Source organism: Eublepharis macularius, chromosome 5 (genome assembly GCF_028583425.1).
Source record: "Eublepharis macularius isolate TG4126 chromosome 5, MPM_Emac_v1.0, whole genome shotgun sequence".
NCBI lineage: Eukaryota > Metazoa > Chordata > Lepidosauria > Squamata > Eublepharidae > Eublepharis > Eublepharis macularius.
In genome coordinates this window covers 131,943,577-131,964,015 of record NC_072794.1, presented here as the reverse complement: position 1 = coordinate 131,964,015, position 20,439 = coordinate 131,943,577, and the positions used below count along the sequence as shown (strand labels likewise).

Below are 20,439 nucleotides of genomic sequence, written 5' to 3'. Positions count from 1 at the left end.
AATGGCTCCAAATATAGGGAGCAAGACTCTTTATTTCTTCTATGGCTACTGAGTAAGTTCGAAGCATTAGGTCCCTGAGGCATAACCAGTTTTGCTGTTTTGAATGCCCTCTCCTCTTTTTATTCACCCACCCCCCAAAAGTCAACAAATGAGAGAAAAAAACCAGTAGAACAAGAATGCTCGTTGCTCCTTGTATGGAAAAAAACCCTAAGACTTTCAAGAGATACTAACATTCTGAAAGTAGAGTAGGAGACAATGATTCCTCTGTCTAATATTACATCTTGTAGCATAAACCCTCAAAATTCGTTTTAAGTATTTTCCACACCAATTCTAGAATGTTAAATTCAGCTTCATTTTTGGAAATACTCAGGCTTAGACAACTATTTTGGCTGTTGCAGTTGTGAAACAAAACCAGTTTTTCCCTCCCTGCAAAAATTCGGATAACTTGTCCTTTTCCCGTTCAGTGTACACACCTTCAGATCCACAGAGAAGGCAGCATATTTCACAGCCCATCAGTGGCACCTACATCAAAGCATCTCACTGCAACCAGTTAATAAGGGGAAGGAGAAGATGTTAATGCAAATCTAGCCAGGTCTCCAAAAGCATTTCATTTCTCATGTATTACAGGGAAAATAAAAACCAGTTTCATCGTAAAGCATAAACTTTGGAGTTCGGCTCCAAAGCACATAAGGAGGAACACACCAAGGTATTTCCAAGGTAAAATTAATTTCTCAGAAAAGCAAAAAATAGGGTTTGAACAAGATCCCCCTGGAGGAGATATACTGCTAAGCTACTCTCAGTTTATACAATATTTTTAACAGTGTACAAAATGCAAGACCAAAATACATACAATCAATAATAAATACAATAACATGGAAGTGCAGGAAGTAAGAACTTGCCATTATAAACATTATAAACAGTCAGAAACGACCTTTGAAACTGACATGGATTGTATTGATGATTTACCTCATGCTATTATGCAATTCATGAACTTTTGTCATTGGATTGTTGCTCACGTTATTGTATTTATTATTGATTGTATGTATTTTGTACTACTTATTGGATGCACTATTTATTAGAAGCACTTTGCACACCGTTAAAAATATTGTATAAACTGAGAGAGTGGGAGATTTTTTTCGAGTAGCCAAGACCCGCATGCAACAACCAGGCCTACCTGCTGTCGAGGGTTCTAGTGGTCTCATGTGGGGCTGCAGTATTATGTAAGAAGTTGCTCTATGCTCTATAAGACCAAAGGTCCACTACCTGCTGTCATGAAATGACAAATGTGCTCTTAGAATAAAATCTGTGAGGATGGGACAATTAAATCCTAAATTACATCGTAGGAAGAGAGAGAGACAAGTATATGATGATCAACTGAGCTGGGAAAAGAAACTGAATCCTAGACTCATCCCACCGTTTAGCTAAGTTGTCAAAGGGAAACATGATGGATCATTACTGGTTCCTGCTTGGCACATTAACTCTTTTGAAGTGACTGGTCAAGAGTCAGACTTTTAATGGGCACCCTAAATCATGACTGCTTTAGAAAGGGAACTCCTAGGCTGCAGGAAAAGCTATAAAACTGTTCAACTGGATTGGAGTTCAGAGTCAAGACTGGAGTTGTGATAAGTGTCAACAGTGAAGACTAGACTCTCATATCCAGGAAAGATGCTTCGTCTTGGACCCATTCCAAAGAAGGGAGATGCAGAGACTTTTTGTAAGCATAGGATTAATTAGCAAAATGCTTTTTTGCATTTCTAGTGTTCTAACTAAAAACTGATCATTGCCAAGTATCTGTACTTTCTAGGATATATGTTTAGTTATTAAAGTTCGGTTACAACCTTGATCTTTGGGAGTGAACTGATTGCTGAGAGAAATCCTACTCATGTTTCACCAGCTGCTCCGTTCTGCTAACCAGACCTCAGCCAGTACTGAAGCAGACAGCAAGAGAGATATGGAAGGGAGAGGTCGAAAAGCCCTTGACTCATCATGCACAGGCAAACACAGATTTCTGGTCTTCAAGACAGCCGGAATCATAGATAAATAATTATTTTAGCGATAGTAACCAGAAGAAATTCCAAATTTGGGGGAGGGGGGTTATATTGTTTCCAGCAGGTTTGGAATGTAAAGTTTTAAATGTCTGACCCTTGGTTCTCAGCAATGTAGAAGTGCAAGGGTGAACCAGCAGTCAGAGGATTCACAAGGGGGGCTGCAACACCTGCTTGGCCTGTCTACAAGCAGCTTTCCTGATAAGGGGAGATATCAGGAACTAAATCCAGGACCCATACGTGCAAAGCATGTCTTCTAGCCAATGAACAATGACGGCTCCTTATCACGGCCCCAGTTTTCTACTCCCACATTCTGCCAGGCTATGCACAACACAATTCAAAATTCTCAGAATTCTGGGTACAGAATTATGCAAAATAAGTGGCATACAAATGCAGGTCTCCTCAGATTTTAGCTGACCTCAGGCATTATTCATAGAAACCACTGGACCTGCCCTTTGTCTCATTTCCTCTGGCACACACAGTCCTATATCCACTGAACTTTTGGAGCTCTTGGAAGCATTAAGATGTCTGTCTGCTTCCAAGACCTCTTTAAAGCTCAGCAAGAGGCCAGGGACAGATTTCGCCCCTACCCTAATTTCTAACTTGGGGAAGTTCCCTTATCTCTGACCACAGTCAGTATCAGAAGCATTCAGAGTTAAGACTTTGCGCTGCTTCCAATTACCTTTGAAGAGGCCAAAAATGAGATCCTTCCAGAGTCCTCTTGGCATCTTAAGAGTCCTCTGGGCAAGCCAAATACATAAGGGGATGGGGAAAGAAGCAGGGTTTGTTTCCCTCTCTCTCCACTATCCAACAGAAATGGAAAGCAGCCTTCCAAATTCTTCGTGCTATGAAAAGAACTCTGAGAAGGGGCAGCATCTCTCACTTCATGGTTGCTCAACCTTTTGGTTCCTGACCATCATATTGTAGTACAGCCTGAGTTTGCACAAGACACTGGACTTAGGACAAAACTAAATTTTATTATTTATTTGAGAAGATCACAATCTAAACAGCAAGTTAAGCCTACATGCAGACTCTCTTGCAACCCAGAGCCCAAAGTCAGGGACAGAAGATTTAGGCTGACCTAACACACGTGAACAAAGGGAATGCTGTAATTCTTATATTTTCTTCCTAAGAAAAATATCTTCCATCTGATCTGTCTACTCAATTTTCTGGGTTTACAGATGTGTGACTGAGATATGATCTGACCCTAAAGATTTTTATCAAACCTCCACTACCCTACATTTCCTCCTAACTAACACACCTTCTAAACCTGCAAACGCATATGAAATTTCAAAATTAGCATGCAAAATAAAATAGGCAAGGGGAATGGAAAGGTGGCCAGAAAACAGCCCTTACCTTCAGAGCCAAAAAGAAAAGGGATAACTAGCAAATTGTTAAGCACGTTCTGCTTAACATACTGAGAAAAACCCTTTAGAAGCAAGGAGTTGGATCTGCCACAGCCACACACAGACATACACACACATCAATTTGCCTCTCATGCCACTTCTGGCGTCCCCTGTTCTTCAAGAACAGCATTTTGGGGCAATCAATGAGCTGCAGTGGAAAGGAAAGGCATGAAAATTTTGTTCTGCTGATGGCACTGCCTTCCATTAGAAAATTTAGTTTGGATCCAATCCAGGATCACCAGATGATGAAGTCCGAACTAAATTTTCTTCCCTTAGTTCCATGGTTGTTAAAGCCAAACCCTAGGGAGAGCTGGCTAATGTTGCATTAAGACCGTTTCAGCATAAGCATAGAAGGGCAGATTTATTCCTTTTCTAAGAAGCTCGGTTTTAAAAAATTCCCATTAAGAACTGTCAGACCACAACTCAACATGGAGCCGATTGGTCTCTTCCATGCCACCTAACGTATTTCACTCATGAAGTGAAGCATCCATATATTAAAACCTCCCCTTTCTTGCATGGGCCACAGTCAGGTTGTCCCCTGCACACAGGAAATACAATGGCCACTGATCCACCAATCTTGCAGGTATACTCATGTGGTGAACTGCACCAGCATATCAAAAGCAACAACGGATCCTACACAGAGGGGAGAGGAGTTCTTCCCATCCTGCCTTTATTTTCAGCCCCAATCATTATAATTTATCCTCACTAATTAACTCATTAACCCTGGCAGCCCAAATATTTTTCCCTCACTGATCGAATGTCATTGGCTTGAAGTCGCTCTCTAAGATCTGGCATTTGCGCTTCAATAATTGTTTATTTAGTGCTTCCTCTAGGATGATTCAAGTAGTACTCTGGGAAGCTATGATGGGATTACAGCTAAGGGTAGTATTTATACTAAGAACTTTGGGAATTCTCCTTCACACAAAAATCAACATTATTAAGAAAGTCTAATTCACCAGATGGCAAAATAGAGCCCAATCGTCAGATCCAAGCAGAGACATTAGAACTGGACTGCTGAACCACGTACACAATGTTTTACTCACTGATCTACTGGGAAAAGAAAAAGATTACCAACCTGTTTTTCTTTCTTCTGTATTTTCATTATCATCAATTTTGGGATGTATATTTCTGCAAAACACAAAAGAAAGGGCTCTCACAAGGCCTGCATAGGGGAAATGGTGTAATGTAGTGGTTAGAGTGTTTAGACTAGAATCTGGGATATCAGGTTCAAATCCTCACCCTGATATGGAAGCTTGGTGGAATCACCCTGGACCAGGTACTCTCTCTCTCTGCCTGACCTACCTCATAGGGTTGGCATGAGGATAAAATAGACGAAAGGAGAGCAATGGTGTAAGGTGCTTAATGCCCTCATAGGGGAGGAAAAACAAGGTATAAATAAAAATAAACAACCAAAACTTAAAGCTGTGACTTAAGCAAGCACTGTAATACGTTTGTTAGTTCTGGAATGACTGCCTGATTCTTTGCTGGTTTTGTTAAAAGGGACTAGTGTCACTATGTTTTTGAATACTTGATACTGATTGTACATGATACTGATAGTACTAATCTCATTCATAAATAAATAAATAAACAAATAAATAAATGCAACTATGAATTTGAGAAGAAACCACTACACTTACAGGTAATAGCTCCTACTCACACAGGATAAAGATAATAGTGCTTCATTCTCAGATAACCAGGAGCACTTAAAAGTTTATCCCATGGACCTGTAAAGCTTGTACAAAAAATTTGTTCACCCATAGATTGAAGTTAAGTATCTAGCATGCCCACCACCCTCAACTTTCTGAATACCTGGAGAAGAAGAAGAAACATTATTCACTACTACTTTAACTGGAAAACACCATGCACAACACTAGCACCAACTATATCCTGATATTTATTACACTGTGCTTATAAACTGCTCTTCCTTTTAGAAAACTCGAGTACCTTAACACTCTCCAATCCCGACAATAAGGTCTACACTTGTTTAGTTTCAACAATGCTGCCGCATCAGGAGCTCCCAAACCATTCACTAAGTCATTCCTTAAAGGTTTTAACCTTTAAAGCCCTAAACAGATTGGGACCAGCATACCTGAGGGACCATCTCTCCCCGTATGTGCCCCAGAGAGCGCTTTGTTCAGCGGGTAAGAACTTACTGGTGATCCCTAGCGCTAGGGAGGCTCGTTCGGCCTCAGCCAGGGCTAGGGCCTTTTCGGTCCTGGCCCCAACCTGGTGGAACTCTCTGTCTGAGGACTCTCAGGCCCACCAGGATCTTGTATCATTTCGGCGGGCCTGTAAGACGGAGATGTTCCACCAGGCTTAGGGCTGAGGCCAGTGTCAGGACCATCATTGAGCCTGCCACCAGTCTCCGGTATTCGAGTACAGCTCGTGTAGCCAACCATCGGAGGTTTTTGTATATATATGATTTTAATTGCTGAATTTTATTGTAAAATTTGTTATGCAATTGTATTTTATGACTGTTGTACCCCATCCTGAGCCCACTTGTGGGGAGGGCAGGTTAAACACCTAATAAACTAAACTAAACTAAACTTACATTTTACAGTAGCTGAGAAGAAAGAAAATAAGTATCTCTAAGAAAAATAAAAAGGAAACACTAACAAAAGCTGACCTGAGAAAAAAACAAGACATAAAAAACTTGAAGAGAGAAAAAGATTTCTCACGGAAACACTGCATCACTTAGATTTTAGAAACAATTTACAAACAACCATCACTAACCATAACCACCTTTGGGCATCACAGGTGTAATTCTTTAGTCTGCTCGTGACAATATCTGCAGCTTTTATTATTTCAAAGTGTTATTGGTATTTTTAGAACTGCCTTTATTCTGCTTTGAGCTGCTAATTTTAGATTCTTCTGATTTTTTTAACTTGTGTTCAATACTATAATGTTTTAAACACACTGGGAACAACCTTGTCTGCAATTATCTTCTGAATAAACAATCAATGCCTCCTCTTCTAAAAGTAATACCAAATATTGTCACCACCATCGGACTGCCCAATAAGGGTGTGTGATTCGGTTTATTGGGTTTGAAAATAAACCTGGAAAATACCGTAATAGTATTTTTTGGGCATATTCCAGAATTTTAACCAATATTGGGATTCTCAGATAAACTTGTGTTGCTGATCCTGCCTGATTAATCCCCAAAATATTCAGAAATAACTTGGGAGAGGCATTTTTGTTTATCGTTTGCAACTTTTCCTGGACAAAAACGGGAGAGGGAAAAAGAGAGAATTCTCAAAGGTAAATGGAATTGCATGTTAGAAAAAGCTCAACGGTTTGTCCAATCACAACAATTCTCATGTGGTCTATGAGAAAACTCTTGTGATCTGACAGACAGTTGAATGCCTCTGACTTCACCTAAATTTCTCCTTCCCCCTGAGAAGACCTCTCTGCATAGAATTGGATAAGTAAAATCTTTGATTTATTCTCCTTCCTCCCCAGGAGTTACACATTACAAAAGCAACATTTATTTTGTAAGCCTTTGAAATAGTTGCATGCTCTTGGGGACATGAACATGAATATTACTTTGACTGCGTACATGAACCATATTTCTGCACAATAAACTATTCCTGATTATTCTGTTAAATTCTAGCCTCTGTTTTCAATTCCAAGCCTGCCTCAGATCTTCGTCCCTTTGTTTTAAACATCCCTTAGTAGTGTGTGTGAGTGTGTGCAACTCCCCTCATACCAGAGTGTTAAATCCAAAACCAGCAGTTCCTTCAGAAAACGGGAGAGCAAAGACAAAAGACAAGCTTTCCTCTTATGCTCAGCATCCCTAAAATAAATCTGGACCCAAGTAAAAAGCAGAAGTGTGCCATTCATGCAAACATATGTCTAGGGTACACGTGTCTTCTCAACCACATATAGTACCACCATCTGACAGAAACCCCCTAACTTCAATATGACTCAGAAAGGATATGGAATCTTGGGACCACTGGGATTTACATTAGCCTTTGACATCAAAGATTGGGATTTAAACAGGATTGGCTAAATCATAGAATAGAATAGAATCATAGAATCATAGAGTTGGAAGGGGCCATACAGACCATCTAGTCCAACCCCCTGCCCAGTGCAGGATCAGCCTAAAGCATCTCTGACAAGTATTCATCCAGCCTCTTCTTGAAAACTGCCAGTGAGGGGGAGCTCACCACCTCCCTAGGCAGCTGATTCCACTTTTGAACTACTCTGACGGTGAAAAAGTTTTTCCTAATATCCAGTCGGTACCTTTGTGCATGTAGTTTTAGCCCACTGCTTTGCGTCCTACCCTCTGCTGCCAACTGGAACAGCTCTTTGCCCTCCTCCAAATGACATCCTTTCAAATATTTAAAGAGAGCAATCATGTCCCCCCTCAACCTCCTCTTCTCCAAACTAAACATTCCCAAGGCCCTCAGCCTTTCCTCGTAGGGCTCAGTCTCCAGACCCCTGATCATCCTCGTCGCTCTCCTCTGCACCCTCTCGATTTTGTCCACATCCTTTTTGAAGTGAGGCCTCCAGAACTGCACACAGTACTCCAGGTGTGGCCTGACCAAGGCAGTATAGAGAGGAGCTATGACCTCCTGCGATTTTGATGCTATGGCCCCCTTGATACAACCCAGGATTGAATTAGCCTTTTTTGCCACCGCATCACACTGACTGCTCATATTCAGTTTACAGTCCACTCTTACCCCAAGATCCCTTTCACATATACTACTGCCCAGAAGTGTATCCCCCATCCAGTATTTGTGCTTCTCATTTTTGTGGCCCAGATGTAATACTGTGCACTTGTCTTTGTTGAATTGCATCCTATTCACAGCTGCCCACTTCTCCAGAGTATTCAGGTCTTGTTGAATTTTAATTCTATCTTCTTGGGTGTTTGCTACCCCTCCCAATTTGGTATCATCAGCAAATTTAATGAGCAGCCCTTCCACTCCTTCATCCAGATTATTGATAAAAATATTGAAAAGTACCGGGCCCAAAACCGAGCCCTGCGGCACCCCACTGGACGCCTCCCTCCAATCTGATGAAACGCCGTTGACCACCACTCTTTGAGTGCGGTCCTCCAACCAGTTCCCTATCCACCGAACTGTCCTATAGTCTACTCCACAGTCTTCCAGTTTGCCCATCAGAATGTCATGGGGGACCTTATCAAAAGCTTTACTGAAATCCAGATAAATCACGTCAACAGAGTTCCCCCGATCCAGTAAGCTGGTCACTCGATCAAAGAAGGAAACCAAGTTGGTCTGGCAGGATCTGTTAGGAACAAAACCATGCTGACTTCCCCGGATCACTGAGCGGTCCTTCAGATGCTTACAGATTGATCCCTTTAAAATCTGTTCTAATATCTTCCCAGCAACAGAAGTCAGACTCACTGGCCTGTAGTTTCCCGGGTCATCCTTCCTCCCTTTCTTAAAGATTGGGATAACATTCGCTCTTCTCCAATCTTGTGGCACATCCCCAGTCCTCCAGGAGGCCTTGAAGATGATGGACAGGGGTTCTGCAAGTTCTCTGGAAAGTTCTTTCAGCACTCTTGGGTGCACCCCATCCGGCCCAGGGGATTTGTATTCATCCAGTGCAGCCAGATGCCTCTCCACTACCTCTCTGTCAATGTCAAGTAGCCACTCAGGTGTCCTGCCACATTTTCTACTATCTCTAGATGTGCCTGAGTTCTTCAGGGAGAAAACAGAGGCAAAAAAGTCATTAAGCCTGTCTGCTTTTTCTCTGTCCTGCATCAGAGTTTCTCCATCTACTCCCAACAGTGGTCCAATTGCCTCTTTTACCTTGCGTTTGCTTCTCACATATCTGTAGAAGTTTTTCTTGTTGTAGCGAGCCCTCCTGGCCAGACCCAGCTCGTACTGAGCTTTGGCCTCTCTGATGGCTGATCTGCAGTACCTAGTAACCCTCATATACTCCTCTTTAGAGGTCTGTCCTTCTCTCCATTTCCTGAACATTTCCTTTTTCTCCCTTAGCTTATTCTGGAGCTCTCTGTGCATCCACATCGGTTTCTTGGAGCCCTTACCATGTTTCCGTCTTGCTGGGATAGTGAAGGCTTGAGCTTGCAAAAGCTCATGTTTGAGAATGGCCCACCCTTCACTCACTCCTTTTCCTTCCAGCACACTCCCCCATGGAATGACTCTCATCAAGCCTCTGAGTTCATCGAAGTTGGCCCTACGAAAATCTAACCTACGAGTCTGGCTACGAACTTCCTTGGCTCCCCACAGCAAATGGAATTCAAGAAGGACATGGTCACTTCCCCCTAAAGTCCCCACCACCTTCATCTCATCTACCAATTCTTCCCTGTTGGTTAATATCAAGTCCAGTATGGCCGAACCCCTTGTAGCTTCCTCCACCTTTTGAAAAAGGCAGTTATCGGCCAGTCAGTCAGTCTTACAGAAGAGACTGGCTTAGGTCAGATTCCATTACCCATAATATCTGGAAATTCTGGATCTTCCTTTGTCTCCATCTGAAACTATATGAAATGTGGTAACCCTAAGAATGTTGGGCAGGGATTAAGGATGTCTCCATTGTCGTGGTACTGCAAGAAACTCTGTACATACTCTAAGGAGCCTAGGTAATGTGTACAGTCTAGATTAATCAACTTCACTGCTTTTTTATTTGAAAGTCTGTGTGTGGTGAGATCGGACCTTTGGACACTTACTGTGAAAGGGCCTTCTCCTCTGAGGAAAGGAGGACATCTTAGGTGATTCCCACTGTCCAATCAGGGAGAAAGGAACTTATTTTCTTCCTCCCCCGTTTGGTGTTTGTCCCCCTTTTCCAAACCATTTTGGACTCCAATCATCTTTTTTATCTCTTTTTATTAAGACATTTTTAGCATAGTCTAGTACAGTATATTTCACTAGGATATTTCTCTTAATCTTTTCCCTACGTGTTAGTCTGCACAGATCCTATATAGTTTGCTATAAAGCATTTTCCACTGTTTACACCATGTTACTTCTTTATTGGTCTAGTGCTGAGCTAGAAGGACACCTTCTCAGCAGGTCAGTCTAGACGTTCTCAGGCGTCACTAAGTGGCAGCGGCCGTTATCAGGTCATTTTGAGGGAACTTTTTGGCTAAGGGAATTTTCTCAGCCAGGAAAGGCACCTCTAACTTTCCTCCACTCACCATCTCGCACCTTCCCTCTCAAGTACAATAAGGCAACCCTGAAGCTATAATAGTTTAGAACTCGCCCTAATTTCTCCCAAGGAATAAAACTGCAATGATAAACCTGTTGATTTAAAACCAGATCGTTCTGTCTCTTGAGGAAAAAAGAGATAGGCAAAATTCGGCAAGAGCTACAGATACAAGCACATGAAAGCACACACGTACATTCACCCTTCTATAAGAATTTAAGAAGGGATCTGCTGGATCAGACCAATAGTCCATCTAGTCCAGCATCCTGGGTCACTCGGTGGCCAACCAGTTATTCTGGAGGGCATTGAAACCAATGCCTTCCCCTGGTGATGCCTCCTGGCTCTGGTATTCACAAGTTTACTGCCTCTAAATGTGGAGGTTCCCTTTAGTCACCATGGCTAGTAGCCACTGATAGGCCTAGACTCTGTGAATCTGCCTAATCCCCTTTTAAAGCTATCTATGCTTGAGGCCATCATTGCATCCTCTGAATTCCACATTTTAATAACTTGTTGAGTAAAGGAGTATTTCTTTTGTCAGTCCTGAACCTACTGCCCATCCACTGTGGTCAATGTAATGAACCAACAGCATAAGGATCACGTGCTTTACAGTCCATCTAACATAATACCACTGAATTCAATAAGCAGCAACTCTCCAGTGCATTAAGCAGAACTATTCCAAACCTTGCAAACTGAGATCCTTTTGAGGGTGACTGCATACATAATACTAGTTAGGTGTACTTTAAAAGTAAAGTGTTAATACAGTAAAAACATTTATCATACACGTACTCTTATCAAGAGACCCATAAATGACTGCAGCTCTTTGTTGAGTATCTAGTCGGTAGCAAACCTGGGTTTACTGTCATAAAGCATGTGTGTAATATGGCCATGAGGTGCAAGGCATAGAAACCAGACCTTTATTTCAATCAAAATATTTGCCCTGACACTTAACTAGATATCCCTTCCCACTTTGTGGGAAGTAAAAAGATTAATGTAGAGGGGGAAAGAATGGGCTACAGCTGGAGATTACTTTCTGCCCTTGGCATATATACCTATATGCAGAGACACATAAGCACACAAAGAAAGAAAATACACCTACCTTCCCCAGGAACAATACATTGCCAGGAACCCCAGGAGGGCTGTAGAAAGGAGAAGGATGAGGGATATTGCTCAGTTGGAGAGGACTGAAAAGAATATGGACTCTCTGAAGTATGATCCTAGACGTTCTTATTTCAGCATCCTGAAGGGAAGGAGGACATAGAAGACATTGAGGGTCAACAAAGAAAAGAAAATAGAATCTTGATGATGATGATGATGATGATGACTACTGCTACTATTATAAATATTAAAATAATAAAGCATTAGAGAACACATGTTGAGAAAAAGGACCCCAGCTTATTACTGCGGAGTGCTGTCCTCTCATGGGCTTAGCTGGCATCCCTACTACAGCACCTACAGTGATACAATGTCAACATAACAATATAGGTTTTTTCTCACTGCATTAAACATAGCATGGCATAGAGAATATAAATCTCTCAAATACCCAAGGAACAGGTCAGGGATGCTTTGTAATAAGTCTTGAAAACTACAGCTACAACTACAAGACACATTTCAAACAGCTAACAACAATGTATCAAGGACAAAGGATATTAATAAATCCTACACAGAGGAAGCAAAAAGTCACTAACTGTGGCCATTAGCCCATGGCAATCTCAGTACGTAATATTCAGAAACAAGAATAGGCAACTGATGGTCTAGGCTCTTTGAAGTGTTTTTTAAAAAATGAAGCATTTCTATCACACCTTCCTGCTATTAAAATAACACGCAAAATCATACTAGATATTGCAGCCCCCAAGAGAGTTTCGTCCCCATTTCATCTTGAGCTGCAGAGCAATGAACTCCAAGTTCACCCGTGAATAGATCAATCTCTCTTGGGGGTTGCATTAACCTGACTCATGAACCACATAGCCTAGAGAAGGGCCAAAAACAAAGTCTTTCCAACTTCAAGCTTCAGCTCTCGTCAGTTTCTCAGAAGCGAAATCAGCCCAGTCCCACAGCACTAACAAAAACCAGTGCTCCTCAGAAACATCAGAGTACAGCTACACAGAAGTAAGAAGTGCACTGAGAAACATTGGGGAAATTGCTTGGTCAACCAGACTTGCCTACAGCCTGGAGAAAGAGTGTCCTGTCCCTTTGCACATATGTATGTGCTGCGACTGTCAAGTAACAATGGACTTAAGATGACCCCAGCAACGGACTTTCAAGGCAAGTGAGAAACAAGAGGCAGCTTAACATTGCCTCCCTCTGCAGATTCCTCCTTGGTGGTTGCCCATCCAAGCACGACTCTGCTTAGCCCTCAAGGTCTGAGAAGATTAGGCTACACCATGCTGCCTTCCCTCCCACCCTATCCCATTAACAGAGACTTAATGTAGGTGATGCTACGTATTTCCACGCCATGAAAAGAGTCACCTTCTCATTTCCACACACCAAAGACTTTTTTTCTCTAGGTTGTAGGCAATTCTATGGGCAACCCAGTTTCTGCAGGCACCAGGGAGGGCACTTCTTGCAAACAAAACCCAAAGAGAGCCAAAACCATAGTTTGATTTAAGGTATTTTTTATGCTACCTTTCAAGATTTTTTTTCAAACAGCACAAAATGACGTACAACATAAATTAAATCAGCACACCACAAAAAGGGCAATGACTAACAACAACAAAATAAAACATCTAAAGATGCCCAAATCCATTAATCTAACCAATTATGTCTATACTAAACTGAACACAACATCTGAAATTGAAATGTAAAATTTCTAGAACTTTGAAGCTATGTAAAACAATTGGGGGACTGGTTTCTCCATCCCCCCTTCCCAAGAAAAAAATGGAAATATTGAGGGAAAGTTAAATATTTGCAAGAATTACTTTCTCATGGAGCCTAAAACTTATTTTACTGCTTTAGTAACATAAGACACAATTTATGTTAACATATAAAAATGTACTATTTGGCAAATTTATAACATTTCAAAGCAGCAAAGCCTTCCTTTTTTATAAGCAAAAGTGAGAATATACCTAGTACCAGACAGAGAGAGCTATAAACTGCTGCATCCTGAGCATACATATCTTAGTTTTTCCATCTGAGAGGTAAGAAAAATCAACATTGAAAACAGAAAATAGAAATAATGGGTTAGAAATCTGCTTGTACAAGGATCACTGCAGTTCACCAACCCACATGGCAGGTACCACCCCCAGGAAATCAACTTTCCCAGGAATAGAAGGAACTGCAGGGGGAAGGGGAGATAATCCATAATTGTCAGCTTTCTTCCAGTGACAGATAACTGGATTCAATCCTTTGTAGGAAAGGAAAGAAGGTTATTTGTACAGAATCTAACCCTGTTCACATGTTACAGTGAATGTACATACATCATGCCTGTACAGTTTGAAAGAAAGCGCCAAAACACATTCGCTTTACAAATGATACCAGAGACAAGTACAAGGATAAGTGCAGGGTTTGTATCACACATTCAGCCGTACATGTGTTGACAGTAACATGAGAATTACTCAACTCACATATAAAGAACAATTAGTGTACCCTGTTCACAGATTATACATGCGTTCACATCAACTTGTGAACTGTGTTAGTCTCAAATCATCACAAGCCATCTAGCAATATATTTGGACATGAAGTTAAACTTTATAACACTGAACTTGTGTGTTACCATCCCCATTACAGCAAATCAATTCTGGACAAAATAATCATATTTAAACAATATGCATAACCTTGTAAACATACTGTATATGCCTACAGTATACATGGGGAGTGATCATTATCTTATATGGCAGACTGCCTTACATAAAAACCTTTATTTTAATTCAGTGTGAGAGAAAAAATATTGTCTCGAAGTAATACCATAATTCCAAAGGAGAAAATATTTTATAGGAGGTTTTTCCAGTGGTCCCTCAAATTTCCAGTTTTTCCATTGGAAAAAGTCCTTGGGAAAGAACTTCTCCCTAACTGCTCTGGGCTTTTTTTACAGGCCTTCACATCTCTAATCAGAAAATACATCAAGTCAAATGAACACAAGGAGAGAGTTCAACATCTATGTTAAGACTACTGCAATGTACTCTGCATGGTGCTGCCCTTGAAGTGTTCAGAAACTACAGCTGGCACAGAATGCAGCAGCCAGAATATTGACTGGAGTGGGTTTGGGGGGCCATATTGATTCAGTCTTCTTTCACCTACACTCCCAATCAGCTTCGGGGCCCAAGACAGGCTGCCAGTATTGACCTTCAAAGATGATTATGACCAGGGACCAACATACCTTAGGACTGGCTACTCCCATGTGAACCTTCCCAACCATGGCAGTCATCTTGAGGGGCCCTTGTTTGCGTGCCATTGGCATTTGAGGCTAGATGAGTGGCAATCTGAGAAAGGGCCTTCCTGGTCATGGCACCAAAATTATGGAATTTCTTCCCCAGGAAGATTAGTCTATTTCTGGTTGTTGTGGATTTTCCAGGCTGTATTGCCGTAGTCTTGGCATTGTAATTCCTGACGTTTCGCCAGCAGCTGTGGCTGGCATCTTCAGAGGTGTAGCACCAAAAGACAGATCTCTCAGTGTCACATTAGTGTCACATTAGTCTATTCCCTTCTATCACTGTCTTCCGCCAATAGGTGAAGACTTGTCTGTTTCATTGGCACAGGACCTTTTTTCCTGTTTGTGTTTTGTTTCATTGTTGTTTTTAATTGTTTATTATATATGTGTGTCTTTAAAAGCTTGTTCTAACATTTTGACCATTCGCCGCCACCTTGGGGATCCTAAGCTGGGTGAAAAGATAACATGGAAATGTTTAAAAATAAATAACAGCACTATTTCTGGTAGCAAGAAAAGGAGGGCCGCACCAAATATAGAACAAACAACAAGATACAACTGGTACAGCAGGAGAATTAATTTTAATCCATCCCTGACAATCCTATGTGTTTCACACACACTTCATCAGGGTGATCTGCTCTCTATTCCTGGTAGCCATTCACATCATCCCCAAATGTAGGGGACACTCAAAGATGGGCCACTAATAAATGCCTGAATAAGTGGACAGGTTCATATGAGAGCAGGTGGTTTTTGAAAAATCCCAGTCCCAGATCCCTAGGAGCTTTATAGGCAAAACGTGCCTTCTGAATTGTATCTAGAAACAAGCGGGTAGCCAAGCTTGCCACATTATGTTCATCCCTGTTTGTAACAGTTAACAGCCTTGCCGCTGAATTCTGAATCAGCTGAAGTCACCCCTTGCAGAATTTATCACAATATTCTAACTAGATACCCTTCATCTGCAGATGATCTCTCTTAAGATCTCTTAAAACAAGCTCAACCAAGACAGAAATACTGCAGCAATGCTATTTCCATGAGCAACAAAGAGCTCTTCTGTGTCTTCCGTTTTCTTGAGCCAAGCTCATTACTGTCGCACAGCAGCTCCGTAGCTAAGAGGCAAAAGCCATGTGACAAAAGAATACTATAAACACCACACAGCAGAGGCAACAAGCTGCTTAGAAAGCATCGGACTAGTTGGGCACAGCACCCTGGGAGTTTTCTGCAGGTCAAATTCTTCCATGCATACAAAATATGGGATTCATTACTGCCATACTTGTGGGGAGGGGGGGGATCAGTTATGGAAATAATTCCCAAGGAAAGGCAGAGAAAGGTGGAGGTAGGGAACCCAGAGGGATACATCAGAAAAAGGGAAATGATTGCCTAAGCTTCCTGGAACAAATGCACTAGGCAATTTCTCGGCCTTTTTAAAATCAAGCTTATACCAGGCTATAAGGCCATCCAACATTTACAGGATTGCATCAGCCCAGAAAGTGTTAAGTCTTCATTCAGATGACTTATTTTATTTCAGAGTCTTTGAGACTTCCAATTTGCTGTTTTAAATTGGGGGGGGGGGAGAAATGCGAGATGGGCTATAGTCAGACCTCACAACAAAGTGAAATTAAGCTCTAACTTTGCACAAACACATATTGCTGTGCACACAGTGAGCCCTCGACCCTCCCACTTCCCCTTGTGCATAGAACTTGATGCAGAACTTCCAAGTCTGATCAAGTTCTAATTCACAGTGGTCTAGGCACAGGAGCACCAGAGAATTAGACTTCAATTACTCAACACAATCCTGGATTTTAAACTGGGAAGTTCAAACTCTTCCATAACCAACAAGCAGGTACCATGAGGATGATAAAATTATTCTAATACAAATGAGACATAAAGCAAAACCATTACTAATACAAAGGTTTGTTTAAATGCACACATAGAGGTATGCCATCCCACATTCAAAAGTTCAAGATGGCTTAGAAAGCTTAAAAGTGTATGTTGCTTTTACAACATATAAAGATTAAGCAACGGTATAATAACTGCATGTCAATAACTACCACTCTGTATGACGGGGCAACGTGCCATAAGACACAAATTAGTTTTGTTTAACAAATTAACCTGGGACGCATGTATCTGAAAGACCATCTCTTTCCATATGCCCCTGTGTGACAACTACGGTCTTCAGGCAGCCATCTGCTGGCAATCCCACCTCATAGGGTGGCCTACCTGGCATCGACCAGACCTCTGTGGGATGGGTTCCCAGAAGAGGTGAGGGGAGCTCCGGAGCTCCCACCCTGGAGATCTTCAAGATGCGCTGCAAGGCCTGTCAATTTGCCAGGGCTTTTAAGTGGATTTGAATGGCAGGCTTCTTTTAAGTGAGAAAGGGAGATTAGGGGGGTGTTATTTTATTTTGTCTTTAATTGTAAATGTTTTTAATCTACTACCATAATGTGCCTTAAGCCACAAAGAAAGGTGGGGGGGGTAGTTTTAATAAATAAAATACATTTTAACAAATCAAAGACTTCTCTGAATTAATAAATTAAAATACCAAAGTCATCTCACCGCAATTCAAACAAAATAAAAGCAGCTTTTCTATCCCTGGATGTTGAAAAGGCCTTCGACTCACTAGAACCAATATATTTACAATCGATACTTCAACATATGGGTTTTGGAAATAATTTCCTCACAACAATTAAATCAATCTATTTGTATTCCTTAGCCAATATTAAAGTGAATGGGCGTTTATCAGAAGCCTTTGAGATAAAAAGAGGTACCAGGCAAGGATGCCCTTTGTCACCTACTTTGTTTGCTATTGCTATCTAACCATTAGCAGCAGCAATTAGGGATCATCAGCGTATAAAGGGTATCACTATTGGATCCAACTCACATAAGATCAGTCCGTTCGCTGACAATATGTTAATATATCTCACTAACCCACAATCGTCTCGTGAGCACATACAGCAACTTCTAGCAAAATTCGAAAATATTGCTGGCCTAAAAATTAATACTTCAAAATCTCATATTCTTCCAATTAACTTAGAGAAAAAAAACATGCAAGCAATTATCTAAGAAACACAAATATCAAATAGCTGAGCGACAAATGAAATACTTTGGAGTTAATATCACGACTAATACATCTTCACTTATCAATCTAAACCTTATGAAAACAATAGAACAAATTAAATCAATTTTTAAAGACTGGGCCAGCATGAACCCATCATGGTATGATAGATTCCATCTAGTGAAATCATTTGCTTTTCCTATAATTCTCTATATCCTGAGAACCATTGCAACTGATATCCCGCGTAAGTTACTACAGCAATGGCAAGGAGAACTAAACAAATTTCTTTGGGAGAACAAGAAACCGAGGATAGCATTTGATATACTCCGCCAAAAAAATAAGAATGGTGGTCTTAATTACCCAGATCTTTTTCTTTACCATATTGCAGCCAGACTAGTTAATTTACTACAATTGTTGCACCACCCAGAACCTCTAATCTGGGCAAATATATTCAAACCACTCCTAAAACAATTTACAATTAGCAACATAATCTGGAATAGACCAAAGGACCGTCCCAAAACAATCCGACATAACATCTATTTAACCTCTTTGCTGAAAATATGGGACCAGAACAGGAAAAATCTAGTACCAAAGGTATCAAAGTATTCTACCTTAACATATCAATGCTGATCTCCATTAGGACTAGACAAATCCTTCAATGAGTTCTGGAGTAGAGTAGAGCTATCTAGATTAGTAGATATCTCATCTCGTAGAGGTTTATTGGAAAAATCAGAAATAGAATGCATAATGAGTAACAAAAATCACTGGTTTAGATACCTTCAGTTACAGAATCTAGCTGACCACATTGACCTGAATCGATTTCTTGACACTCCCAAATCAGAATTTGAGAATCTAATAGAATCAGCTTCGAATCTTAACAAGGGAATGATATCTAGAACATATAATATAATACTATCTACCCAAACAACTAGAACACGGAAGTATCAGGACCAATGGTTTCAAGATTGCCAAATTGAAAAATCCACTGATAGATGGAATCGAATATGGTCGTCCAACATTAATACTTCAAAATTTATTGTTACCAAAATACAAATGTATAAATTAATTAACAGATGGTATATAACACCAAAGAAACTTTCCCAGATTTCTTCCACCTCTCCACCTAACTACTGGAAAAATTGTGGGGAGGAAGGGAACTTTGCCCATTGTTGGTGGAGATGTAAACATACTGAATCATTTTGGAAAGCAGTGCTAAAGGAAATTCGGAAAATAACAGGATATGAAATCCCCCTGATGCCAGAAATTATTCTATTGGACCAATGGGACAAATACCAAGACCAAATTTCAACAATAAGAAGAGACTTAATAGCCACCCTACTAGTAGCTGCAAAGAGCGCAATAGCTACCTTTTGGAAATCTAAGTCTACACCCTCAATTGATAACTGGCACAAAAAAATCTGGGACCATTATATATCAGAAAAGTTATATGATAAAATTTACCAAGTAGAAAATTTTCCAAGAACAAACAACTTTATTGAGAAATGGTTTCCTTTCTTTGAATACCTGGGAAATAATAGTTCCTTACCTGGTCTTAAATTCTTTCATACATATGCAAATATATAAGTAATCTGTCAATTTAATATGTTAGGATTTACAAGTACTTTCTCCTTATATTTGTTCAGATATATGCTCAGATATAACCCTCTACTGCTTTAAAATGCACTCAATTGTTACTTATTATGACATGTTATGTGTTTATTAATTTTGATGTATGTATTTATTAACGGATTTTAGTATTAACTTCTTGTATGACTGCAAATTCATGATTGTATATAGTTTAATAGTTTATTGTTATAATTTTTTAAATAAAGATATTGATTTTTTTTAAAATACCAAAGTTAACAGCCACTGAGGAGGTTGCCCATTGCATCTCTCCAAGATTCACTGCTCTGGCTTTGCCTTCTGCTATCTTGAACCTGAGTCTCACCAACGTGAAAGAACTGGTTGACAAGGTGAAAGTAGTGGGCACCCTGGGTAGCAGTGACGATGTAATTTTGGAATTTACAGTCTTGGGGAAGGGAAAAGCTGTACATAGTCAGATGTATAGGCTGGACTTTAGGAAAACAAATTTTAACAAACTGAATGTTATGCTGGGTAGAATCCCATGGTCAGAAATACTTAAGGAGAAGGAAGTTCAAGAGGGGTGGGAGTTTCTTAGAGGCAAAATATTGAAGGCACAATCACAATCGATTCCTGTAAGAAGGAAAAACTAGAGGAACCTAAAGAAGCAAAGGTGGTTCCGTAAACAGCTTTCTAATGAACTGAGAAATAAAAAGGTCTCATTCAGGAAATGTAAGGAGGGTCTTATAACCAAGGCTAAATATGAACAAATAACCAATACTTGTTGCAAGAGTGTTAGAAAAGCTAAAGCTCAGTATGAGCTTAGGCTAGCAAGAGATGCTAAAATCAACAAAAAAGGTTCTTTGCTTA

The 20,439-nt window shown here is 40.5% G+C and overlaps 1 protein-coding gene across 1 annotated transcript in view; it reads right to left on the bottom strand.

Annotated features, from left to right (window-relative positions):
• CHD6 (chromodomain helicase DNA binding protein 6) overlaps positions 1-20,439 on the bottom strand; it is a 196,989-nt gene that overhangs the window by 121,259 nt on the left and 55,291 nt on the right. The window contains exons 3-4 of the mRNA XM_054979661.1: positions 11,673-11,813; positions 4,527-4,579 (exon numbers count right to left, since the gene is read on the bottom strand). Coding sequence (XP_054835636.1) covers positions 4,527-4,559 — 33 coding nt within the window. The 5' untranslated portion in view covers positions 4,560-4,579; positions 11,673-11,813. The remainder of the gene's footprint in view (positions 1-4,526; positions 4,580-11,672; positions 11,814-20,439) is intronic.